The sequence below is a fragment of the Maylandia zebra genome, linkage group LG2, assembly GCF_041146795.1.
Source record: "Maylandia zebra isolate NMK-2024a linkage group LG2, Mzebra_GT3a, whole genome shotgun sequence".
NCBI lineage: Eukaryota > Metazoa > Chordata > Actinopteri > Cichliformes > Cichlidae > Maylandia > Maylandia zebra.
Window position 1 is genome coordinate 41232966 of NC_135168.1, and position 27803 is coordinate 41260768.

The 27803-nt window shown below is 39.9% G+C and overlaps 1 protein-coding gene across 1 annotated transcript; it reads right to left on the reverse strand.

Moving 5' to 3' along the window:
- Positions 1-942: 942 nt before the first annotated feature.
- Positions 943-27803, reverse strand: LOC143413916 (protein diaphanous homolog 1-like). The gene is made up of 11 exons (XM_076877343.1): positions 27722-27803; positions 18718-18816; positions 18520-18614; positions 18040-18141; positions 17426-17665; positions 16900-17029; positions 16565-16690; positions 16220-16383; positions 15633-15765; positions 11537-11626; positions 943-3523 (listed from the first exon to the last, which is right to left on the reverse strand). Exons 1-11 carry the CDS (start codon positions 27801-27803, stop codon positions 3336-3338), a joined length of 1449 nt encoding a protein of 482 aa, XP_076733458.1. The 3' UTR covers positions 943-3335.

Genomic DNA, 27803 nt, shown 5'->3' on the forward strand with positions numbered 1-27803 from the left:
ACCCCAGGGTATGATGTCCATACACGAGGAGCAACAATCTAATTTCACAACCTGTCAAACTGTCCATTTTAAACATTGACAAAGATTTCCATCTATCACAGTATCAAGCTTTTCCTCAGTCTTCTCAGGAGAAGTTATTTTTCTTGCCACATGTGGTCCAAAAGCTATAAAAAACTGATTAAAGCTGATAGCCATGCCACCCATATTATATTCATCATGATTATTGTTAATGAATCACTCAGTTGTTTTGTTCAGTATTGCCCAGGTTACCCTGTTTTGGTCATTTCTTTACAGTTTTGATCACATTGACTTGCACTGTATATGGCCTGCAAAAATCTACCAGTTTATAAAAAAAAAAAAAAAAATTTAAAAGGGGGGGGGAGGCAAATAAACAACTTTAACCAACTTTGAGAGTTTAAAGGCACTTTATTTCTTCCATCGTCACTTGGCCAACCCTTAAAAGTCTTTGTGGAAAAACTGTATAAAGTCTGATAAATGATAAATAGGTCTAAATGATTCAATTTAAGCTGCATTGTGGTGGAATAAAACCTTAACATGTGAATGAACAGAAAAAATAAATACTCTGCACCACGTGGGTCAAAACAAATAAAAACAGGGTGCAAAAAGGGACCCCCCCCTCCAAAAAAAAAAAACAAAATCAAAAAAACAAAACATGACATCAACTGTCCTCTGCATCTTTAAGACACGCACATAGAGATCTTGCCGTGTACTGGCAATTTTAGCAGAATACTGTTGGAAAGTTTTTGTGGAAACCCTGAAGCCATGGAAAACCCTGAGACTTGTCTGTAAAAATAACTAACTCCACTGTTTATTCATTCTTTTGCTGCTTTTTGGCAATAAAATTGCAGTATCAAAGTGCAGTGCCTGTCTGATGCTTTACTGCCCAATGTGTTTACATCAGGAGAGGGGAGGAGCGGAGGAGAAAGTAGCATCGGCCAAAGTGCACCGAAGAGAGTTTATTTTGGCAATCATACAGGAATAGAACCAAGCTGGAAATTACACGAACGACATAATGAAAAAAACAACAACAAAAAAACAAAAAAAAACAAAAGGACACACGCACCGATAAATTACTTAAGACATTTTTAATAATAGTTCAGTGTAACAAACGACAACTGGGTGCATTGTTATATAGCCATACAGAAATCTCTGGGGAAAAAATTACATTAAAATAATCGTTTAAAATTTACATAGAAAACAATATCTTAAAAAAAAAAAAAAAAAAAAAGAAGAAGAAAAAAAAAAAGAAAAAGGACTTGTTGAGAAAAGGAAAAACTCAAATTTGCAAAAATATTCCAGTGACATCATTTACCTCCTCTAGTTTTCCCTTGCTCCTCACTTCAAAAACATTTGTTTTTCAGGGTGCATTACACACAATCTACAGGTGTGCACTTGAAGTCATAGGCAAAATATTGCAGACATTAAAACAGCAACAGTGTCAACCATTTAAATACAGCTACGACATATTTGTGCTTGAGATGAGGCGCAACAAAATATTTGTTATTCTCAGTGTTATTTGATAAAAAAATGATGCACCATCACTGGAAGCGCTCCAGTGCGTCATCTTATTTCCTTTTGTGTTTAATTATCATTTTGTCCAAAGACGGCACATTCTTATAGGAAGATGGAATAACGATACTGGTGATGTCATGAAGTTTTGGAGCTAAAAGGATTTTTCTCAGTCATCACTGCCATGAAGCACTGACCTTGAACCAGCAGGTTTATTCAAGAGTGTGCGAGGTGTGCCAGCGGTTTGTACATCCTGAGACTGACTAGGTATCACGTCTGGGGAGCGCGCTACAATAATGTGCTTGCATAGTAATAAATATTGCATGGAGCAGCTTGCATCATCTCACCAGATTCCTGTCAAATAGTACACCACAACATCATGGCAACATGTATGCTGATGGCTGAAAACAAATAGAAACGCAGCCAGACATTCAAAAACTACTGCTGCAGTTCAGTGGGCGGGAAACAAGCGTGCACGCATGCACGCACACGTATATCTCAGCAGTTTTTGGGCAGTTTTCCAGTATGCTTTATCTTCAGCAGAAAGACCAAAACGCTGTTCATGAAACCTAACATTTATGACAGCATGGTCGGTACCATACAGTAATTACAGATGGCAGTACATACAAACGTACAAGCACAAACACACATGTAGGAAACTGACTAAATATAGGCAGCTACTTCACACAGACTTTTTCATATACAAACACAGAGGCATGTGAACTGCTCAGGCTGGGTGTGCATGGAAACACCCTCTGAAAAAGCAATATTTGTTTTGGTTGGACTCTGTGGAAGAACATTTTTGCTGTCGACTATCTTGCCTTAAATTTTGTGTGAATAATCATGTTCATGTTTCATATAAATGATATGGGCACATATGGTAACAGACAAGTTTATATAATTAATCCCTCCCTTTAAGCACACGGACACCTGTGCGCTATTGCCCTTTCTCGCTAAAGAACATGCTGAAATATAAACCCAGGTGATAACTGCTGTTGATGAGGTGTCAGGCAGGACCAGTGCAAACTGTGACCGTATTAAACACAGAAGTGAAATGATAAGACTGGATTTCTATCAGTTGGCACTTTGAATAATACAGTAAAATGATTACAAGCAGTAACATACGGAATAACAAATAATTACAAAGAAAATTGTTTCATCTCTTTAAAAACAGAAAACATCAACAAAAAACAAACAGCAAAGTGGTCTTGGCTGGAACATCCTGACAAGATGATGCAGGATGTGCCAAAATCCACACATTCTCAGTCTAAATCTGGGAATAACCAAAAAAAGAAGGGGAAGAAAGATAAAAGAAACAAAGTGGATCCTCCTGAGTAAGTCTTTGGAATGGCTAAAGATGTCCTTTGAGTGACAGGTGAACCGAGTGATGTAGAAATAAAGACAAACAGAAAAAAAAACAAAAAAACAAAACAAAAAAACAACATGAACACCTTATGTGCATGTGATGGAAAAAGCAATTCAATCTTTATGACAGTGTCAGAGTTCTCAAGGCTGGTGAAGACCATGCAGAGGGTGAAACTGAGGTGAGAGCCCCGCCCTTAAGTTCTGCATCTCTCTGTCGTCTCAAAACACAATGTTATTTTAAAAGACTGTCCTTTTAAGACATTTATGGAAAAGAAAGCAGGCCTTTATTCAGTAAACTAATAGCAGATGATTATTGGCCCCTAGAATGCCTAAGAAAGATAAATCTGACTTTAGATAGACTGGCTGTATAGGTTTAAAAAAAAAAAAAAAAATCAAAACTAAACAAAGAAAAAAAGAAAAACAAACTTCTACCTGGGTACCTAATTAGACCGAGAAGTCGCAGACTCAAGCAAGTCCTCTAATGACTCTGCTTCTTCTAGTTTTGGCTCCACTTTATCATCTGACTTTAACTTTTTTGCAGAAGGTTTACCCAATGAAGGCTTATCTTCCTGCATCAGCTCTTTGGCCAGAATGTTGGTCACCACATTTCCAGCTCGTCGGTGGTTGGCTGACAAGAACAAAGAAACAAAGACAACGCAACAAAGTCAGACATCATTTTTAATCATACCAAACCCATAAGAAACATCAGCGCATGCCATGAGGTGACATATCAAATAAATACTATGATGAAATCTGCAACCATTCTGCAATTCAAATATAATGGTTTAATTAGTTAACAAACCAGCCACTAAGATGCAAACGCATTCACAAGTATGTACCTATAATAACACACACACACACACACACACACACACACACACACACACACACACACACACACACACACACACACACACACAGACGAGTAATGGGGCTGTGCATGTATGTGGATTAGCGTCATATTTGGAGCAACTCACTTCTAATGTCAGATTACGCACAACGTGGTCTTAAGCAGTGAAAAAACTGGAGAAAGTGTAGAAATGCATGGAGGAAGGAAAAGCGGGATGATAAAATGCAGAAATGGAGAATGTGTGTGTAAAATGAGGAGGGGAGAGTAAAAAGGGGTAAGACACCATGAAAAGCGGGATGATTCATACTGTGGGAAGATTAAAGAGACAGGGATGAATGAAAATGAGACAGAAGAAGGAACTGAGTCAGATGAGGAAAAGCTGCAAGGGGAGGACTTGAAGTGACACAAATAGGAAGTTATGTATATATTATTTATATACATGAGGAATACTGGAAGCAGAGAGAAGAGATTAGATACACATGGACAGACAGAGAAACAGAACAAGCGTGACAGATCGTGCCCTGAGGATGCTTTCGTTTTTATTCTTCTACCTGCTTACAGTCTTTTCCTTTCCTCCCACACAGGCACCAGCAGCAGCCTGGCTTTCTCTCATTCCCTCAATCTATCCTTTAGCACTCCTCACTCTCATGTGTGGGAGGACAGCTGTGCAGCAGCAGCCATTTTGAATTATATAGGTCAGTGGGAGATTGTGTTTGCTGTTATTTTATGCTTGATGTTTATTCAGAAACTCCAATCCTCAAAAAACATCAGTAAATCCACACGTGAATGTCGAGGAGAAAAAAAATGCAGATTAATCCAGCACACCAACAGACACACACATGCAAATTAATCATGGTAGCACATACAACATATCGAGACTTGTTGTATGGTTCTCACAGGAGTAGAACAAAAAGCACCACAAAAAACACACACAAAGTTACCAAGCAGGTCTCCAGAACTAGTTGTGACAAAGACACAATTGAGTCTGGGGAGAAAGAGGAGAAGGAGTATTTGTAGATTTAGGCTTGTCTTCTTTGTGTGTCTCAGCTGGTCTGAGCAGCACACAGACAGCTAGTATATCAAATTATCACCTTACACCCTTTCCTATGAGAGATTACTCCCCTGTCATAAACACCGGTACATGGGTGCACTTTATCTTCTCCTCAGTGTATTTCATACTTCCTCCGTCTCTATTTTTGTCCCTCACTTATAAACTTACTAATTAGAAATTATGCAAATGATCCAGAAACTGTAACTGTGTCTCTGTGTGTGTGTGTGTGTGTGTGTGTGTGTGTGTGTGTGTGTGTGTGTGTGTGTGTGTGTGTGTGAGTGAGAGAGAGTGTGTGTCCTGTGCTGAGCTTGTCCTAAAAATTCCAGCCTACAGAGAAAAGCCTCTTCAAAGGCTGTCAGACCTAGCTCCTTGCCTCTCTCATCCTCCTCCACTTCCCTCTTGAGAGAGAAAACAGAAGAGGAGGTGAGAAGAGGTGATACAAGTCAGGATGAGAAGGTTGTTACATTGGAAGCAGGATGAGAAAATATGAATGTAGACAGAAACCTACTGATTGAAGTATGGAGAAGAAACTCTGAAGGTAACTACATTTAAACATAGTTAACATGTGTGAACTAATATGTGTAAGAAGTGAATACATGAACAGACTGAAGTTTTAAAAAGAACATCAAAGTATTTTTTAAATATAACATAAACACAAGTAATAAAGGCTGGCAATCTACATGATATATTGAAATGTTTTCAATTATAACCCACACCTAATGAGTTTAGTGGGTATCCCTTTCTTCCCACTGAACACTGCTTAGAAGAACTTCTGATGCCACTCTGGTTTTACCCACAGCCAAAAGAAAATCAACACAATTATATAGATTTTTTTTTTCTCAACCAGATTTCCATGATGGATGTTTTTCTTTATGAAATGGTCCAATATGGCATAACATGCAAATATTTCTGCCACATAAAGTAATAAAGATGTATAAAGCAAAAACAACAGATACATCTCGACACAGATTTGCATATTTAGGCAAAGTGAAAAGATCTTACTGTTTAAAGCTTTCAGATCCAAACTACACAAAGATATATTCAATTCTCCCTGACCAATCACATTCAACAAATGAAAAGCAAACAACTGATTTCATGTGTAAAGATTAATATTGTGAAAACAGCTGTTAGATATCTCATAGATCACTGGAAGGAGCTGTTTCAAGCCTGAGAGAAAACACGCAGCATTTTTTTGATCCTGAAACGTATCAAAGAGCCTTCATACTTTTCAGAAATGCAACAGTTCTTCACCAAACGCCATTATAAACAAACAGGAAGTTTTCAGCATGTGTGTTGCATAAACATACTAGATCTGATATTGACTAAATGATCCATGTAACTGTTATGAGGGCTGGTTGTTACAACAGGAAATGAGATATCAGGACTTACACAAAGACTGTTTTGGGGTTTATTTACTGATGAGTGTGAGATTGAATTTGTGTGTTTGCACACAGGAGGTTGGTCAGTGGCACAAAAAGTATAGTGAAAGATCATCTGTAACAAATTACACCGCAGGAGTCTTTATAATGACTACCTGATTAACATAAGAATGCTTTGTTGTACAGTGCATACTGCTGCCTTTATGAGGGGAAAATAGAGAAACAGGAAGGAAAGTGATGAGAGGATTTGCAGACGGGCAAGTGTAGGACAGATGGAGAGGAGACTGTAACAAGAACTAGCTTAGCTCTTTTGTTAAGGTAAAAATCTCACCCTTATCTTTCATCACAGATTTAACTGCCCCACTATAATGAGTATGAAATCCATATGGCGGTATTACAAGGGAGCAGCCATCTTCACACCCTTTGTTGACTCTACAGAATCTTTAGAAAAACCACAGTCACAACACAACATGGTGCCACATATAGGATGATGGTGTGTTTGCAGATGCAGACTGGACCTCCATCAGTTTCTCCAACTTAGCAGGGACTTTTATCGCCCTCCTCAGGTTGCACTGTGTAACACAGCGCTGCTCTGCAATAAAGTACTGTGGGAAAAGTGACGTCATCTGACACCACTAGTGTCTGTGGGTTAAGTATTGATGCATAAGCTTGAATTTTAGGTCACTGTCAACTGGTGCATACTGGTGTCGTCGACCTTTATTGCCTCAGTGGGTATTAAGCAAGCATGTGACCTCACCAGTTTTCTAGTTATGGCTTGACATTGATATTGATGAGCACCCTCCCATTGTTCTAAATTGTCTCACTAGTATGAATGCGTGTGTGTTTGTGAACATCTGTGAAGGGGTATTTTTCTGTTTTAGTAGGAGTGGACCGTCTGCAGAGCTGGCGTGTGCCTCTATTGTTGCTAAGCCCTTTATGTCTGTCTCTCTGTTGTGATTGGTGCTTTGTCAGCTAGTTGCTACTATGATTGGTTGCTCTAGCAGGGGTCATGACCCAGCAGATGGGTTTCTTGTGTGTTCATAGACACGTCATTCCTCTACTTAAATGGCTCTGAACGCAACGAAATTAGCCTGATGTATCCAAGCTGTCTATGTTTCTGCAAAGTAACAGACAGACGCAAAGCTAACAATCTAAAGCTCAAACCAAAACACTGATAGTGCTGGATGCAAGTCTGTCTGTCTTCTGGAATGAAATTTGCCAGTTTGAGTGCATGTATGGGTATGCAAACATCCATGTGTGCCTTTGTTGGCATGCGAGCATCTGGTGTGTGTGTGTGTGTGTGTGTGTGTGTGTGTGTGTGTGTTTAAGAAGGGGGTAGACAGACGGAGGGCAGACAGCTGAGGATCCCCCATACAGTCTGCTCATTCGACGCAGCCAACACTCCCACATGGACAAAGTGAGCTGAGGTGCAGGTCAAAGGTGAGGAGTTTTATAGCTTCCACAGCCTCGTGGCTACCCATTCAGTCACGCTGTGAAAAAATGAGCGTGACAACACACTCAATACGTCCCCTTAGTAATCTTTTAAAACTGAGTTCGTGACGTCTACAGTTGCAGCAGCTGTAAGGGTAGGAAACAAAGAGGAGAGAAGGGAGGAAGGTCTCCACAATAGCAATCAATCAACAGCTCCACAGACAAAAACAGTAAACAAAAATAATATTTGAGGCTGTTGTATTTCAACTAAATATTTTTATACAAGTATAACTCTTTGTTCTCTCTGTGTGTGTGTGTGTGTGTGTGTGTGTGTGTGTGTGTGTGTGTGTGTGTGTGTAAGAAGGCTATAAAAGCTTAGTGTTGTTACACAGGTTATATATCATTTTACAATAGGATATCACTTGTATATATGAATTGCAAAGAGTGTGTGGTGTTGTTGCCACATTTTCAACTATGATCTATAAACAACACCTCTGGTGTAACGAGACAGTCTTAAATGTACTTTTCACAAAACCCAAACATTTTTCTCTATTATCTGCCAATAAATGCAAAACAGATAAATACCTTCAGTAAGCTGGCTGTAGGGTTTCTACACTGCTATGTTGAAATTCTTTCTGTACCTGCAACAGTAATGACTGAAACTGAACCAATAATGTTGGACTGGGAGCAGTTACTTTTATTCAAGAGGAAAGATGGAAGTCTAGACATGAGTATAGATAAGTAAATATCATTAGACTACAGTGGCTTGTGTTATGACTCTAAACAAGCCTGAATGACTTACAGCCCCATTACATATTTTATTTTGTTTAATGAAGAGCAATCAATGCACCATCTTAAGTCTATCTGCAGATGAGGGCTACATTTGTCAAGAAGAATATAATGCATATATAAAACAATATAAACAAACAGTAAAAACTTCAGTATTAGTAGCATATTTAGACTGAAAGTGAGTAGACACATACATGTATACTGTCTTATTTATTGTGGTTTTGATTATCACTTTTCAGTGTTAAGCTAATCAAGTTTGCTCTGCCTCAGTTCCCGTTTCTCATTCAACAAAATTATGAAATCAGGGTGTGTTGCAGCAGGAACTCCTTTTTAGGGTTTTAATGTTAGGTTATAAAATATAGTCACAATGAAACCCAAGAGAAAATACTTTTAAGGGCATTAATGATTGGACCCATTTCATAACATCCGATCTGTAATAACACTATTTGTGCTTTAACTGCGAGGAAAAGAAAATACTTGGAGGCAAAACCTGCAACCAAGTGCCCCACCTACTGGTATTTGTTAATAAATGTCAAAACAAGAAAGGATGGGGGATTTGAGAAACTCAATGATGCCACTTTTATGAGTCTTTACAGTTTAGATGCATCTACCTCACATTATCTCCCTGTGATAAGATTATGAATAACCTTTTCACAGAACTGCGTTTCCTTAGTGATGTGTTACTACATAACAGAGACAGAAAAAAATGTACTTGTACTCTGACTTGTATTTATGTTTTTTCAATTTACCCTGTGTGCAACATTTTTTAAACACATATGATATTATACATAACATCTGTGAAGGGGTTATACATACATACAATATTTTTTCCCTGCTCTGTAAGGCTGCCTGTGGCTTCACTGGTGCCAGATGTGTTGAGCCAGAGTCAGGATGTGCCTCCTACTTCAGCTTTACTAAATTAAGACTTATGACTCAACTGGCTAGTCAAACATGTGTGCAAACACATACACATACACATACACTTCCTGCTGTGTAGGTGAAAGACTCAAGGCTCTTCCTGGCATTAAGAAGCAAAGTGGGCATAGTGGAAAGGAGAAACCTTTGAATACCAGTCAGGAAAAACTCCTAACAAGGATAAGAATGCCACCAAAAAACAAAAAAACAGCACTGCTTCACACCCTCCACATTCTCCATGGAAAAGCCTGAACTTTGGCAGAACAAAAACAGAAATGACACCATGGGGTAAGAGAGGAGACAGGGGGGAGGGACTAAGCAGAGATGTGATACATCGAGCCACTTATATTTTCCGACAATCTCCTACCACAGAAGTATGTGCAGGGAGGAAAGCTCTTTCCCTCCCTTTCTTTCACATACACATGTTCAGGTATTTCCTGTTGGGAGTGTGAGGTGGCCCAACAGCATTATGGATGACTGAGTCCTCAAGTGGGCCCCATTCTTTCTTCCCTGCTCCTGCTTCTCCCTTCATTTTAATTTTCACTGCTATCTCAGCCAGTTTAGTGGTGATGAGCCTGAGCTATTTGTTACTTTATTTGTTTTTCTGCTTTTTTCCCCCTTTTAGTCTGAAAATTACATCTGAGAGGTAACTGAAATGTGGAAAAGAGAGAGAGTAACAACAGATAAAAAAAAAAAAAAAAAAAAAAAGGGACAAATACCTATAACTGTATTTATTTGAAAAAGCTATTCTCATTGTAAGTAAGACTTGAGATATTCCTTTAAAGTCAGGGAGGCTGGATCTGCCTGACTTCAGATCTTTTTTCCCTGGCAGTCCAATTTAGCACTCTGGTGACATGGAACAGTCACAAAACAGTCACAAAATGTAGGATTTCTACAAGGAACAGCTCAGCCCCAAGGATGTTTATCCATTCTACTTTTCACAAACAAAATGTCTGGAGGAAATTAAAGAATGTTTTGGTTTAACATACACTGAAGGTCCACCGGTTTTTATAGATGGAAGTGGGGTCCAAAAAGAACCCAAAAGTTTTCAAAGATTATCAATTCTGAGTCCAAAATAAAGAATTGAAAGAGTTGTATAAAAAAAAACAAAAAACAACAGATTAGTAGGAAGAGAAAAGAGCAGGGACTACCTTCTGGGTCTTAGTGCAATTCAGGACCAGTGCTTCACATCTGGCTTCTATTGTGAAAGGGATCGGGTTGCACAAACTCTTCCACAACTCTGCTTATGTGCGAAAACTGAACCCACACAAGAGTGCGTGTGAACAAAAACACACACACACACACACACACACACACACACACGGTCTCTCTAGAGTTTTCTCTTTCTTAGCTAATGGGCAGCGGGACACTTTCCCACTCACAACCAGGAATCATGTTACAAAGTTACTATACTAACAATTCCTGCTGCCTCACTTTCATTTGCATGATCTTACTAGGCCATACAAGCCACAGAATGGCAAACAAAATAGGAAAGTGGGAGAAAGTACTTCAATGTCTAATAAGTCAATGAAATTGAGAGCACCAAGGCTATAATAATGTAAACTTTTACATTTTCTTTTAGTGTAAAATTGTAAAACTATTGGTATTTTGTAACGACTATGTGGGTCCAACTCTGCTCATAAATCCTTTGGTGTAAATGGAGTTTAATCTCAAAATGACAAAGAGCAAAACATATCTTGACTTGAAGTTGCTAAAGGCACCTGTGTCCTCATACTTTTGCCGACAATAACTTACCACAACTTTTGTATTGCCCACTCACGTCAACAAACTTTCTGCCTACGGGCTGGTTTCATCCCCCTCCTACAGTCATTATTTATCATATTTTCCTACTCCACCACCACACCCTCAGCAGTTGTTTCTCCCTAAAGTATCCTACTGTCCACACCCACCCTTGGCACTCTCCCTCTTCTTTTATTGTTGTGCCAGCCTCTGATTGCACTGGCTTTGCCCCTATAACCATGGTGAAAGAATATTACCACAACTCAGCCTGTGAGCAGAGCAACAGATGGAACAAAGGCAAAGGAACATAAACAAATCTGTTGTTGTGTTGAGAGAAGATTGGAGACAGAATGGAAAGTGAGATAGAATAAATGAGTCTTATATATCTGTGGAAGTAAACTGAAATCTGTAAAGCAAGTAACGCATGAAACGTGGAAACATATGCATATTTTGTGAAGATTTACTGTTTTGCTTGTGTGTGAGTACCTGCTTGACGTGGTCCTCTCTTTCTCCTGAAAGCAGCACCGGACTGCAGCGCCTCCAACAGGCCATCCATGATACCAGTTTCATCATCCTCTGTAAACACCATCAAAAAACATAATCAGTAATAAATCAAGAAACGATAGATCAGTATTAATACGTAATGAAGCACTTTAACTTCTATGCATGACACACACATACAGCTCCATTATAACAGGCTTATTATTTTTAATCAATACTAGCCATCTAACAACAGGAGAGAGAGAGAGAGAGAGAGAGAGAGAGACTGGTGCTTTTAGAGAGTTTTCTGTTTTTCTAATATAGCACTATACACAGTGTGGATCTTCACCAGCCACGTGGCTATTTTGTTAAATTAGCTACATTAACCCAGATAAGCAGTGACCTACTTCAGCTACTTCCACAGCTAGGGGCTACACTATGCATTTTCAGGGAGACTGCTTCAGATATACACAAGCCCACACTTATTGGAAAAACAGCCGCTGAAACCAAATCCACATAAACAGAATGAATGCATAATTGTGGCTTCCAGTTAAACTGGTACAAACTGGAAATTAACCTTTTATCTGTATAAGTTTACAGGTACAGCTTACATGGGTGGTCTCTTTTGTTTACAGCTACATTTTCAACAGAGCTTCAGTGTCAGGTGGCAATAAATAAAAGAAGGTGGGTTAAACCAGGCAGGATGCCCAATCTCAAAGCAACATGTGAGAGTACTACTTTGACTATTTTGTGGGCAACATTCAGTGGCATGGCTCAGCACTCACGCAGATGGCTTTAATTATTTTTGTTTGAACCTGAATGGAGACAGAGGGGTCTGGGGAAGGGCCAGCGGGGTTGGGGGTTAAAGGTTTATGCTGTCTCTCTGTTTGTTCCCCAACCCCCACATCCAAACACAGCACACAGCTCTGCTCACACGCACAATATTTAATCCTGCAGTAAGCCATGAAGCAGATGGCCTATGGTCTCGCCTGTTACGTCAGAGAAAGTCTCTCTTACACACATCCCAAGACTACCGTGGCTCATATACACCCCTTAATGTCCATGTCCTAGAACTGCACACTGGGATCAAAATCAGAGATTTTTCTTCTTCAAGGGAAACACATCTGGCAAATTTCCGCTTGCGTCAATCACATGGCTGGCTTAAAACATGCTTGCAAGCACACAAACACACAACTGTGTTTTGGAACACTGCATTGAAGGCACTGAAGGACCAAACAATGACCTAGCTGTGTATAAAACATTACTGAACTAATGAAGATTCAGCTTACAGGCCTAGGGGCCTGTGCTCTCAATAGTATTGAGCAACACTATTAAATCAAAAAGCAGTTTTACAAGTTTACTTTGTTAGCAATAAGTGACATAAAGGGGAAACACAAGACACTGGTTTTCATTGGTACTGAATGGTACTCGAAAGTCAATTAACTAATTATCATACATTGAAATAAGCCTAAAAAATATAAGATTCAATAATACTACTGACCATAAAAAGCAGAAGGAATACACACATATTTAGTGCTTGACACAAACAGTAAGTTACTGACTAAAGCATGTAAGAACATAAGATGGATTAATTAGGGCAATGGCATTAGACTGTGAGCTCTTAAAGATGCCTCTTTCGATCCGATTTGCAATAAATGCGCGCACGCTCTGACACGTCTCACATCTCTCTCCCACACACACACGCACACACAGCTCCGTCACCACAGCATATAATCTTGTGTAGATCAATAGCACCCCTAATGGATGTTCACACATCAACAAATGAAAATAGAATTGGAAAAATTTAGCTGTTGATGATGACAAACGTGCAGATGACAGCATGATAAAGAAAATCAGTGAGTGGAGAGATCTTTTTTCTAATGTTTTTCTAATGTGCCATGAATCTCTCCATTTTTCACAGTCACCTGCAGTGAAGACATCAGGCAACTCAGGCTTATCCTGTCTCATCCCCTCTTGTGGCTTGCGCCTTTCTCTTCTAACCCCCTTTTCAAAGAGACAACTGCAGTCTAATCCCCACCAGAGCATCTGCTGCCCTACTATCCTCCTTCCTCTACCCTCCCCCACACTACTGTTTCCTCACTTGCTCTCTGTGTGGAGCACGGGCACTCCCAGTGGTAGTTCCCATACAAGCATCTATGTGAGGATAAACCAGACATGCAAACACCCTTTGCCACATAGATAAAAAAAAAAAAATGGTCTCAGGTATTCTTTTACAGACTGTACTGACACCTAGCTGTAGAAATAAGGAATAGTAGCAGCAAGCTTTGGTGTATAGCCAAAGATGGCCTAGGGATAGTAGTAGACTGTTTTTAACAGATAAAATTAGAGCAAAAAGCTAAAAAGCTTGGAATGTCAAGTACTGGGTGTGGCAACAAAATACTCTGCCAGTTTAGTATACTGACCCCTGTATTTATATTTGCTATGCGAGTCAGAAAAGGCAAGTCAAAGCACTTAATGAGTCAATTATAAAAACGACAACATGTAATGATTTCCAAAGAATCTCAACATGATTTATACACAGTAACTAGCATCACATGCTTAGAATATGTGCAAACTGAGACTCCACTAAGTCTGACTCACATGGGAATGGCAAGGCCACAAACTGCAAACACACACTGACCTTCCAGGGTTTAACCAACAACTGGTATTATATGTTTACAGAGACAGAAAGTCAAAGGAACATTCAGAGAATTCATGAGATAGTAAGGGTATGCAAGTAGATTCGTGAGAGACAGAAAAAAGGGAACCAGGAACATGTCAGCGTGTGAAAGCACAGCTGCTGAAAACAGCCATTGTATAGCAGCCAGTATGAGGGTTATAAACAAATACAGAACAAAGACCAGGTGGGTGGGTGTGCCAAATTTGTGTGTGGTTAAATTCAAATAGGGGGTGTAGAAGGACTCCAGGCTACAGGACAGTCAAATATTCCACCTGTATGTAAATGATCCCTGTCCACTAAATGTGTGCACAGAGACACTAATCTTTGAGGCACTATTATGTTCCATGTGTGCACGTCTCGAGAGGCTGAACATGAAACTTTACTTTCTATTATATATATATATCTTCCATACTTTAAACACTGAGGCAAAATTTTCTAAATGGAGTCTTGGTGGCTTGAACTGCCCTTTAAATGAACTGCATACAAAAGGAGAGCTAAAGGGGAAAACCTGGCAGTGGTAAAATAAAAGCAAGAAGGGGAGAAGAGAAAAGAAGCCAGCTGGAACATGCACTACTAGAATAAAGCCCAGAAAGACTTTTTGTAAGAGTTTGAAAAGCAGACACACACACACACACACACACACATATATTTTGGCCACCATAATGTTTCTTCAACACATGGGCAAAGCAAAACAAAAAACATTCACAACAAAATGACATAGTCATTTGTAACACACACACACACACACACACACACACTCTTTAGAGTACCAAGGCTATAGCACATTTCTACAGTGAAAAAGCAGGGGCTCTGCAGAACATAAGTGGAGCCAGAGAGAGGAGGAATGCACTGAAAGTAGGTCACAGACTGAGAGAAGGGGGAAAAGTCTGTGTATACATATGCGTCTCCAAGGCAGGATTTGAGTGCTTACTGTGTAGACAGGGACGAGAGAGTCAGAATGCATGTGTTTGTTAAAGGGAACAATAATGCTACCAGCAATTTTTAAAGTGTAAAAGCATTACCAGAAGAGTGGAAACATGTTTTTTCCTGATAAGGAGAGTTGGGAGCTATTTCTGTATTCTTTTGGGGGGTGGAAAATTTCATGATTACTGGAGGAGTGAAAAGAGGTCAGGCACTTCAATGCTGTCCTCAGTTTATGTGAAGCATCATTGTTTCTTGTTTACTTTAAAACAGGTCATCAACATTAGATTAACTTTGGTCAATAAATGGGCTGCTCTTACACACACACACACACACACACACACACACACACACACACACACACACACACACACACACCAGATGTGTGGACTCGGACTGCCCCCAACAGGAATCTGAGGGAAATGCAAAGGAAGAGACGTGGCAAGTGTCTCTCCAGTTCATTGACATGCACATAAATATATATTATGCAGCAAAGGTGACCTGCGTTGATGTCAGGGAGCTGGTTCTTCTTGAGTTTCTCCTCTTTTTCCTTTTCTGCTTTCTCTCTCGCCAGCTTGGCCCTCTTGATCTTCTCTTCAGCCTCCTTTCTTTTCTGATTCTCCTTCACTGCTTGCTGTTAGGGAAAGAAGTAGAAAATATATTAAGTTCTAGCTACATAAATTCAACACAGAAATCGTTTAAGAATATCTTACATACATTGAAAGAGTGAAAGTGAATAAAGCAACCCATGTATGATGGATATGATGAATGAAGTTTTGTACACAAAACTTCAAAACCAGTACTGGCCATTATTCTTTATGACTGGCAGACAAGTTATCTAAGGTGGAGCCCTCCCAAATGTTTAAACAGATAATATAATGGAGTGACTCATTATTTTGTCAACACAGTCAGATGTACAGTCAATCCTTTTGATATTTGCCTTTGATGCATTACATTATTTGCAACTGAACTTGTGTTTAATTTTGTTCGTAACACACACATTCATTTCGTAGGTTGGTAAAAAAAGGCTGAAAACCATAACAACCTTGTTTTTACTTCCTTACTCGTTTAGACTTACACGTACACACCTGGAACATGTTTTTGAAGTTGTTGAGATCCCCAAATAATTCCTCGACAGAGATCTTTTTCGGGTCAAAGACAAAATAGTCTCCCAGATCACTGTATTGCTTTTCCATATTCTTGTGCATCAGATCTAGTTTCTCATACTGTTCTTGGGCATGGCTCACAAAGCTGTAAATACATTGTGTTAAGGTACACAGGAGTGTCATTCAAACACAAGAAAACACAAAAAGCACTGTCATCACGACATGACATTTCCATTGATTTCTTTTTTTAAAAAACAAAAAAACAAAACTCATTGACTAAATGAGGCCAACTGAGCAATTCTATTTAATAGCTGAATAGAAAGGATATCGACATCTTCTCCGCGAACAGGTCCTTATCATTTTGTGGAGGAGGAAAGGTTTCCAAATCTTTCTGCAGGCTCTTGATCTGACGGCCCATCATTTCTAGGTTCTTCTGAACTGTCTCTGCAGAAACTGCCATGGACAAGGAAAATGTTGTCATTGCTAAGCACCCACAGATGAAGCTTGTCATATTGGTATTGACTTGAAGTGACTGATACAGTGAATAAGAGCATTAAATAGATCTCAGGTATGATGTGCTATTTGCTGAAACAATATAAGCACACTTTATTTAAAGATCTGCTAAAATAATATGTATAATATGGGTTACATGTCCCACGCACCTCTGCTGGCCTTTTCGACATGAATGAGCTCATCTGCAAAGCTCATGACATCAGGATACTGCTCCTGGCACACGTCAGCAAGGAAATGGAGCAGTGTCTGTTTCAGATCAGCTGATTTTGTGTCACGAAGCTAATTAGAAGAAAGAGGTATTTTAAAAAAGGACACAATGTCAACATAGGTGTGAGTAGTTTCTAATCCTGAATGTACATTTTGACTGGACTTTTATTGCCCAGTTTCTATTATTAAAACATGTGATAAAAGTACAACTATAAGTACAGTATAGTGTTTATACACTCAGTGTAGCAATATTTAAAGATGAAGAATTTACTATCTCAAGTCTTTATGCTAGTAATAGCGGTATATATCCTGTACCTGAAGCCATGATGACGAAGCCGAAGAAGAGCCAAACAAGACAAAACAACAACAACAAAAAAGTCAGTATTTCTCCAGTTACATACAGGATTTTCAGTAGATTCATTCAGTTTTTATTGTGGGTGTGTGTCATATGATCCCCCTTCACTTCACCTTGCACAGGTATGATATGGAGAAGCCGAATGCTGCTCCATTGCGAGAGCCAGAATTCATATAATTCCCAACAAGGAGGATGATCTGCAGCAACCTGGCGAATGTATCACTTTTCCTAAGCTCTTCACAAGCTGCTGTCACAGACACCACATCCGGCTTGATGTTGTTCAGCTGTTCCTCAAACTGCAGCTTGAACAAGATGGCCTGAAGCCGTGGCATCAACCGCTTCACACTGGACATCTGGAAAAACAAGAGAGGGGCATACGAGACCATTCCCTGTTTGTTGCTACAGTGAGTGTGTGTGTGTCTGCACGTGTCTGAGAGCATGCAATTATGGGTAAGTGCAGTGAGTTCATCCATTACCGAAATCTACAGTTGAACAAAGCCCCTTTGTTTAACAGCATGAGGACATTCTGTGTGTCTAATTTACTGACAAACCATCTTAGAAAACGAACCATCTCAACACTTTCTACAACTCATACTGACACCACAACAAGTTTGTGGTTAGTCAGCTTCAAGTCAGCTGACAATTTAACAATAACCATCTTATCAAAGAGAAGTGTCTATTTTTTCCCTGTGCTTTCATTTGCACATGTATATGCAAGTTTCCTTACCACTACTCCAAACTGTTCAGACTCAGCCAAGTCATCGTATTCATCCTTCATATCTGCCAGGACACCCAGCTGGTCTGGTCCTGGCAGTTGCTTGATCAGGTTCTAAGTGACAATGAGAGAAATGTATACTGGAAGACACATGAAGAAGCTTGAAAAAGTTGGATTTTTATTTACTATGTCATAAGGATCTTAATATGACTTCAGGGTAACTGAAAGCCTTATAAAGTTAAATAAAAATGTCATTTTGCTGAAAATCAACAAAACAGGCACTCTGAAATAAAAGTGTAGATGAAGCACACACCATCATCCAGTTCATTTTTTCACTTATCAGTCTACAGACAGTCAAACACATTAAACCTATAAATCTAGTATGAGAGGTAACACATAGGAATAAAGGAAAGAGAAAATCCTTTTTATCAAATAACTATATTTTATTTTATAATACAAATGAACAGATGCATAACAACACTCAGTCAATACCTGAACCATGGACTCTGTGAGGACCTTCTCATTAACCTGCAGGATGGCATTCTTGATCTCCTCATAAGGGATACGGAACGATCCCAGAAAAATAGCTTCATGAGAAAAACACAAGAAGCATGACTTACTTAATTATGCCCCATTTTATACATAAAAAGCATGGTCATGAAAATAGTGGTATCAGGATAGTGGACTTACAGAGATTCTGTGAAGACTTTGAGTCAAGAATCTTCAGCTCTTTCACCTTCTTCTTCTGCACCTGTTTCTTTTCATCCCCACCATCCTGCTCCTTTTTAGCTGTAGATATGGACAGAGACAAGGAAAACTTTATATTCCCTTACGGCAAGCAAAAAGAGGAGCCTTTGTAACAAAATTTTCTTGTCATCTTTCATAATTTTAAATGACTTGTACCCTTAAACGGAAATAACCGGGGGGAGGGGGGGGGGGGGGGGGGGGGGGGGGAGTAGTGACATTAGTGGGATAAAAGACAAAGTGGATTTGATTGATGGACAGAAGGCACATGTGATGGCTATAAAAACTGACAGACTTGGCACAGCTTTTACTTTTTTCATTTTCTCCAAACTGTATGGTGTCATGGAGGTGTCAGGAATATCACATCAGTGGTTTGGGGTACAACTGAACTAACATGAAATGGCTGCAGCACCAGGGGAAACATGTCCCTGGAGCATGTGGGCCTTTTAAATATGGTCAGACAGTTGTTCGCTGTAAGGCATTTGAAGTTTGGATTCACCACGCTGCACATAGACACACCCACCTATTGCACACACTCACACTCAGAGGCATTTTTCATTAACTTCTTTTGACAAGGTCAGGATTGTGACTGTAAGGATGTGTCAGAGTGTGGGGGAGGATGTGAACTAGATTAGAATGAGGAGTGAATGATGAACACAGGTTTGACCACATAGCAGCCCACTCTACACATAGCCAGGCACATTAGGGTCAGCAGAGATCCAGATGTCACAACTGTTGTTTCCATCAATATCTAACCATTTGTACTTGATATTTATAAGCTACTTGTATCTCATTATATTGTTTAAATGAATTTTCAGTTGTGGGTCAGAAAAAGAGTTGAAGTAAATTTGGGATAGATTTTTGATATTTTATCGAAAGACAAATCAAGAGCTGTGCATAGAGCCAGACCAATAAAATCACCTGACTCTATGTATCAATCATCTATAGTTATGGTCTTATAAATGTGTTATCATCAGAGTTTTTCCATCAATGTTGCTTTAAATTTGGTATGCACATTGCAGAACCATCAGCTGCATATACCAGATGATACATTACAAAACTTGCTGGTTTGCAGGGACTCACATTTTGTTTTGCCGACTAGTCCATAAAATACATGGTTTTCCCTTCTGCTGCATGCTGGTCTATAACCCTGAGTGTATCTTTTCCAACTAAATCACAATTTGAGACTTATCAGCCTGTCTATAGCTGCATCCTTGCCTCATCTTTATAAAGCTGAGATACAAGAACTCCACACATATACAAAAAGAAGCTACTGCAAAAAGTCAACAATGGTGCCGGCAAAAACCTTTCATCATCAGCAGACTACCTGCTTCAACTGCCTAAAGATGACCTGATGCAGTGACATCAAAAGTTATGGTTTTAATGTCACAGAGAAGGCAAGTAGAAGGGCAAAAACAGAAATAGAAATGCAGATACGGACCGACCCTTATGTGTGCTTAATTATCAGTGTTAGTAAAATCTATTTTCAGTTCCATTCAGTTACCTACCCCTACTGTATAAGCAGTCTAATTTCTTAATTTCCTCAGTGATTCCACTGTATCATACTCGAGTGTTTACCTTCAAGTGCAGTTTATTAGAAAAGCAAAAGATGATTTTGGTCAAACAGCGGCACTGTAATCTATTCTCCACATAGACAACGGCGACAACAGCTTCACAGTTCTTTCCTTCATCTGTCCACTCATCAATATGTCCAGTCAAACAGTGCTTTGTCTCGATGTGAGACACCTATCAGCCAAGCAGGCTGTTAATGAGCCAGGCTCCTAATGAGCTCCTCGTCTCTCAGTTTAGCCATTCATTCAGGACACACAGAACAGTCAACAGTGACTGCAGCCTTAAAAAGGCCCATTGTTTCTGTCAGTATTAGCTTCAGCTTTATGAAACTCCCTACTGATGGTCAACCACCATTTATATCTTAGGCTTTGACTTTGTATGTTTGTTTATGTGTGTTGTCATATAGTTTGCATTATATCAGTATATTCAGTTGTGCGTTTCACCACCAGCAGTACTACTGCATGTTCAGTGTTTCATTACTAGTCCCTGCTGAGGCCAGGAAACCAAAGCAGGAAGCCAGGAATCACAGACACACACAGGATAGGAAAATCCATCAGGACATCTGAGCGGAAATGACTGTCTTGCACAAACACAAAGAGAAAGTCACAGCTGAAATGTTATAAAGAAAGGAAGTTGCAAGCTTACACAAATAAACATCATCAGAGAGACACAAACAAGGAAACGGACAGTCACAGGAAATAATTCAAGATATGCCATCTAAAAATGGAAGAAATTAAGTTAATGCTTAAAGCACAACATCAAATCCCTGAGATCCTTACACATGCAAAAACTGATATGGTGACCTGTACAATAGACACTCGTATATAGATATACTACAAAGAAGATTAATCTGGATAGTAATCTAAACAGCTCAGTTTGGAAAAAGACGAGTGATCTGGTAGCAGCATCATGTCACGAGGTCAGTGTGTGTGTGTGTGTGTGTGTGTGTGTGTCTTTGGGAGCAGCAGAGACCCAGTGAGGGAGCATGTGTCTTTGTGCATGTGGAAATCTACAGTGCTTCAGTGCCAGCTGCGCTCTAGCCAATAGAATCAGTCCTAGCTATGTTGACATCATGGCTGATTCATAAAATGGGGTCTGGTGTTCACATTGTAAAATGGCTGCTCTGTGGTTTCCACAGACAGCCCACTCTTTTCATTTATGAGCAGATGGCACCTCTAGTGGCTGCTATGGAGCATTGCATCGTGCTACTCTTAGTCATTGTGGGGGAGGAAAGGAGATGACTGGGGCAGAACACACATGTGTGACTAGGCACACAAACATACACAAGCCACATGGACGCAGTTGTGGAATGCTGACATCTTAACATCCACATGTTTTATTGTCCCAGCTGCCTTTTTGTTAAAACCATGATACACAGAAGAACTCTTTTCTGGAAAGAAAACACTACCGCCAATTGCGCGCACACACACACACACACACACACACACACACACACACACACACACACACACACACACACACACACACACACACACGCTTTTTCCTCATCTGTCAGTGCCAAGCAGCTGTTGGGGAGACAAGGGGGGAGAGTTCCAGGAAAAGCTGTGGTGTGTGTGTGTGCATGCGCGTGCACAAACACACATTCTTCCATTTCTGACTTCTGTTTCCAATTAAGTGGGGAAGGGGGGGGGGGGGGGGCAGAAAGGTGGGGGATGAGAGGAACTAAAGAAAGAGTACTGAGGATCATGAGAATCCAAGTCATGCTGCGGTCTTTGTCAATATGTAACTAAGTGTCTGTCTGACCGGAGCTACACAAAGGGGAGTCTGTTATCAGTCAGCAGGCCTGAGTGTCTACTTCACCACCCCTTCCTATTCCCTTCTACTTCATCCCTCACTCCTTAAAAGGAGAAAATGTGTAGAGGAGATGGTGTCGAGTAGCCAGAGTAGGATAGGGAGAATGAATGAAAAAGAAATTGTATGTATGTATGTATGAAAAAAATTTTTTTAAAAAAAAGATGAAATGAAGGAAAAAGATCAAGCTTAGTAGGAATAGAAAGAATCAAAGAAAGGAAAAAGAACCAAGTACACTTTGATCCCTTTAGCTTCAACTCAAAGAATAACTTTAGCCCACTCTCAGAAAGCATAGCCTCTTCTCTTTACTATCGCCTTTTCAGTCTTTTCATGTGGTCTATTCATCCTATCATCACCACTCCCTGTTTGTGGAGTGCTGGCGTTTATTTTTAACCCACTAAAAGCTTTCAGATGATGTACTCCATTGTATATTTGTGGCATCAAGACTTTTTCATAGTCCCTCTGGTGGTGAGATAGAAAAAATTAACTTTATATAGCTTCAAACTAACTTCCCCCCCCCATTTAGCATTCCAGGGCTGTTGGAGATCAAATAAAGTGGAACAGAAGAGAGGGAGTATAGTTTCAACATCAACATCTGAGTTGAGCGGTTTTGCTGGAAAAAGTTGCTGAATGTGCTCCAGAGAAAGTACTAAAAACAGATCTTCTGCCAACCTCTAACATCAACAAAGACTGAATGTATTACAGGCAAACGTAATGAGAACATTATGCTTTTAGCTTAAGAAGTTTACTTACATAATGCTAAACAAGAGACAAGAAAAACATGAAGAGGGAGCATAAAGTTCTTTGTCCAAAGTAAACAAAGCCAAAACTATGGCAGACAGATGGACAGCTGTAGCCATGGTCCCTTTAAACTTTAAATGTCCTACATTCTGTCACTTTCTACATAAGAGTGTGTGTTACAATGTAAGAGTGTTCGACAGAAGAAGAATAAGGGGGTTTCCACGGTAACCTTGGGTCTGAAAGAGCCCCTTCATCCTGTTTTTCCACTGTGAAAGGAAATGAGGAGAAAAGATTCCTGACTCTGTGTGTGTGTGTGTGTGTGTGTGTGTGTGTGTGTGTGTGTGTGTGTGTGTGTGTGTGTTTGCACAATTGTGTGAAAAGGACCAGATGGCAGGGTGGGGCAGTGAGGAGGGGGGGAACAAGGCAGGATGTGGGTAGGGCCAAAAAGCAGTGGGAGGGCATATGGGAGGGGCTAAGACTGTGCTCCCTTGCGCTCCCCTGGTGCATGAATGCTGCAACTACAACTGAGATTTTTGAAATAATTCCTATCATTCTATATTTGCTTTAAAAACAATATAAAACACTGTTTTTATGACTAAAATATTTATAAAAATCCCCAAATTATCAATTTAATTTTTGGTCATTAGAAATGACCCACTGGCTCAAACTTTACAAACATTTTAAAGAAAACAAAAAACAAAAAACAAAAAAAAACAGACAACTTGCATGGCCTCAATTTTATTAACATCCCTTTCACTTCACAAACTCTTTCCTCTTACTTCCTGCTAGCTGAAGAACATTGTATATTTAAGTTCAAACAATATTTTTCTTATTTATTGCTTTTAAGTAGTTGCTTTTAACTAATGATAATAATTTAATAACACCTTTAACTTTTTAAACATTTATGACATCAATTTTAAAATAAGGTGTCTTTGTCAGAATAACAGCAGGAAAACAGTTTGTTTGTTTTTTAATTCTCCACAAATTCTAAACATTTTCTGTTTTTAAATTGGACAAGAGGGACAAAATGACATTTTCATATACCTCAATACGTTTTAAACTAGGATAACTTTGTGAGTTCGCAGCTGGAACAGTTAATTTTCAATACCTGCCTCATAAGCAGGAAGCAACATAATCGTATCTGTATTTTTTAGTTTTAATTCTTGCATTAATTAAAGGTCCTTTTTTTGAAATCACAATAGAGTATGGAGGCTTAAAGTCTGATTCCTTCAGTGAGGCCAGCATTTATTCATGGAGTCACAGTGCCCTCCATTGGTGTACTTAGTGAACTGCAGTTTGATGACAAAAGGCTGGCACACCTCTGCATCCAGCTGGCTACACTTGTTTATTACCTTCGCACTCTGTCCAAGTTGTGTATTTGTGAATGTTAATGAATGTGTTTGTGGACAAAGGAGGAGGAAATGCTGAAAGAAAGAACATACTGCTTTGTTTTATGTGTATGCGACGATGGAAGGCGTACAAAACACGTGTCTGTGAGTGTGGTCACTGGATCTGTATGTGTGGGTTTGTGTGGTAATGCTGTTCTCTTAGGGCCAATCTGACCTCTCTGTGCTCTTCTGGCCATGAAGGTCTTTGGTGATGACGCACACATGGCACGTAATGAGACACACTCTTTCTCTCACACACACACACACACACACACACACACACACACACACACACTCACACACAGTACGCTGCCTGCATTGCTGATAAGGTGCACTACATTCGACACACCGACACAGCACTACCTTGAACTCGAATTCACACTTGCTGAAACCACACAAAGACCCAATAAATCCCCATAGCAAATAACAGAGGACACAGACAGAGATCCCCCCCCTCCCACTCAACAAACACACACACTCACGCACAGAGAGAGGTGAGCTGCTATGGTGTGCTTATTAAATCAGTCCTATATCAGCCAGTCTCCTTGGGACATCAGAAAAGATTTACAACTGCAATTACACCAGCTAATTACAAGGAGGAGAGATAGAGGGAGTGTAGGGGAGCTACAGAGTGTAAAGGGGAGAAGAAAATCAAATCAGAAAAGAGCGAGAGCAAATAAAGGTGTGAAAACTGAGATGATGAGAGAGCAAATGAAGGAGAGAGAGCGAGAAGGAAAGAAGTTTAAAAGACAAAGATGATGACGATGCGACCTTGAGCCGCCCATCACACCTGAGCCTCAAATGTTGTACAAAGACATAACTGGAGAACACAAAAGCTTCATTGTTTAAAGTCACAAACCACCTGTGTGTGTCTGACTAACTGAGTAACTCACTGGGTATGCAAGTAGTTTTTTGTGTTACTCTGGCAGCTTGTGTGGTGCTTTGGTGTTTGTTATTCACAGTGTGAATGTCCTTGATGCTACACTGGCCTTCACAGCACAGTGCTCCCTCTATGGAGAGCAAAGTGAATTACATCATTAAGCAGGCTCGCTTCTAGGCTGGGTATCAATCAACTCTCAACCTTGTTCCTAGTGTTGTGGATGGCATGCAGTGACATTTGCAGTCACTGTTCATATCCATGTGTATTGGGCTGACAGGCGAGATTAGTGACTCTAGAGACAGCTATCTGTGGAGGTCGGACAGCCTCTTATTCTCAATATAGTGGAGGAGTAGAAATTAAGAAGAGCTAATAATTTAATACTACATCATTTCCAGTACAAAAATAATTTACACCCAAATCTAAGCTGTTCTGAACGAGGGATTCAGAGGCTCTTGCTCGTGGATACTGAAGCTTAGACAGAAGTCTTGGAGCTTAATGTTACTCTCTGTACAGTGCCAGTGGCCTTTCTAATGTACAGGCATTTCTGCCCATCTAGACCGCTACTATCATGTATGCACGGCCATGCAGTGTGAGTCTCATTTATATGAGCATAGCGGTAGAAATGGAAACTTAAAAATTGGGTTTCTATCTCAATTAAAAAGTTAGATGAACTCTAACACACATGCACCCCATGAGGCGTATTCTGCCCCGGGCAAAAAGGATTAGGTACTGCACTCCTGTCAGAACTCAAATATTCATTATTACCTTATGGAAAGATAGCAGACAGAGAGCGAGTGGGAGCAAGAAGGAGCAAGAAAAAGGGAGGGGAAAAAAAGGAGCATGAGTACGTGATAGAGAGGCACTTCATGAATACAAGCGGTTCAGACTTATGCAAAGCAAAACAGATGAAAGGAGGACAGAAAAATGGAGGTCTACACAGTGTCATGCCATGGAGGACAGTTAAAAGCGCATAACTGTGCTGGTGCACACACTCATCCTGTTAATCCCCAAGTTCTGTCCTCTCGTCTCCAACCATCCATCCCTTTACTCATCTTTATCTCTGCTTCAGTGATGAGGACAAAGGAAAGCACTCAATCACTGGCCCACCCTTCCTCCCTTGTCGCCTTCTCTTGGTCTCTGCAGGCAAGGCCTAGAGGCCTGATTAGTAATTGTGACTAGACCACATGGTGGAAAGACTTGCACACACATGCACACGCACATTGGAGCATGTACACACAAATATGTATATAAAAAGGCACACAAATGTGGCAAAGAGGAGGACGAGGGCCAGTTCTGCTAGATCTAATTATCCCTCGAGCAAGGCACAATGAGGGGGCTGAAAAGGAGTAAGGAAGTTTGCCTTTTCTAATGTCAGCCACCGCTTGCAGGACATATGCACACGCATGCACGCGCACGCGCGCGCACACACACGAGTGTCTGTCTCGAGGCAAAAAAAATAAAAAAATAAAAATTGGGTTATTTTTTGGTGTCTGTCACCATTTTTTTCCCCAGCCAACATATTAACATGATCAAGCCGAGGAAACAATGACAGGGGAGAGGCAAGGACAGAAAAAAAAGAAAATGAAAAGTGGAAAAGATGTGAAGAGCAGTACTTGAGGAGAGATAAAGGAGATGAGTAACAAAGTCAAGCAATTGCAAAAGGAAACAGTACTGTGGGGGAAGAGAGTGGAGAAAAACATGAGATGGAAGAATGGGGAGAAAGAAAGCGATATTGTCAATGGAATACGAATAAAGATCCCAGTTCGAGAAAGACTGTCACAATTCTCATGATTAACACAGTGGAAAAAAATAGTCGTCTCCATATGCATGATTGAGAAAATAACCAGACCCCTTTTTTGCGCACCAAACTACATTGAATAAAATAAAAATCTTTTTTTGTCTTATTTATAGTAAACTCAGAACTTAAATCTCACATTCATGTACAAAGCATTCAAACCTTCAGTATTTTAGCCTCAACAAAAGCTTCTCAGAGATGCTTCCCAATAAATCTGCAAAGATAAGAAGCAACTGTGTAACAACATTTTCAGGTCCCTCCATAAATATTATGAACTTAGGTCTAGGGTTTGGGGTTTGAATGGCAAACAGTCAGAGACTTCTCAAGAAGCTACTCCACATGCATCTTGGATGTTTGCTTTGGGCCAGTATCACAGGTTACAGTGAAATGTAATTTCAATCTTATCTGATTTATTTTTTAAATTAAAGGTCTCTTTGTATTCGCCTGAATTCATCCTTCAGTTCTGATTATTTTCCCTGTCCATGCCACTAACAAGCAACCAAACAGTATATAAATGTCACCACAATTCTTCATTGGAGGAATACTGTAAGCCAGATGATGAGCACTGCCCGATTTCAGAGAGGTCATTTTTCTTTGTTTTATTTACAAAAGAACCTTTTTCACAGCATATGGACTTGCTAACTTTAAGCTTTTTTAGTAACAAGTGGTTTTCACCTAGCCACTTTAGGCCTGAATGATCCAGCACTGTAAATATGGAAGTCCTTTTGGCAGGTTTTCCATTCTATGCAAGAAGTCTCTTACATAGAGAGACTGCCATATTCTTGGTCAGCTCCTTGTTACTCACTTTGTTGGGAAGGCCAAGTCTTTGAAGACTCCTAGACAT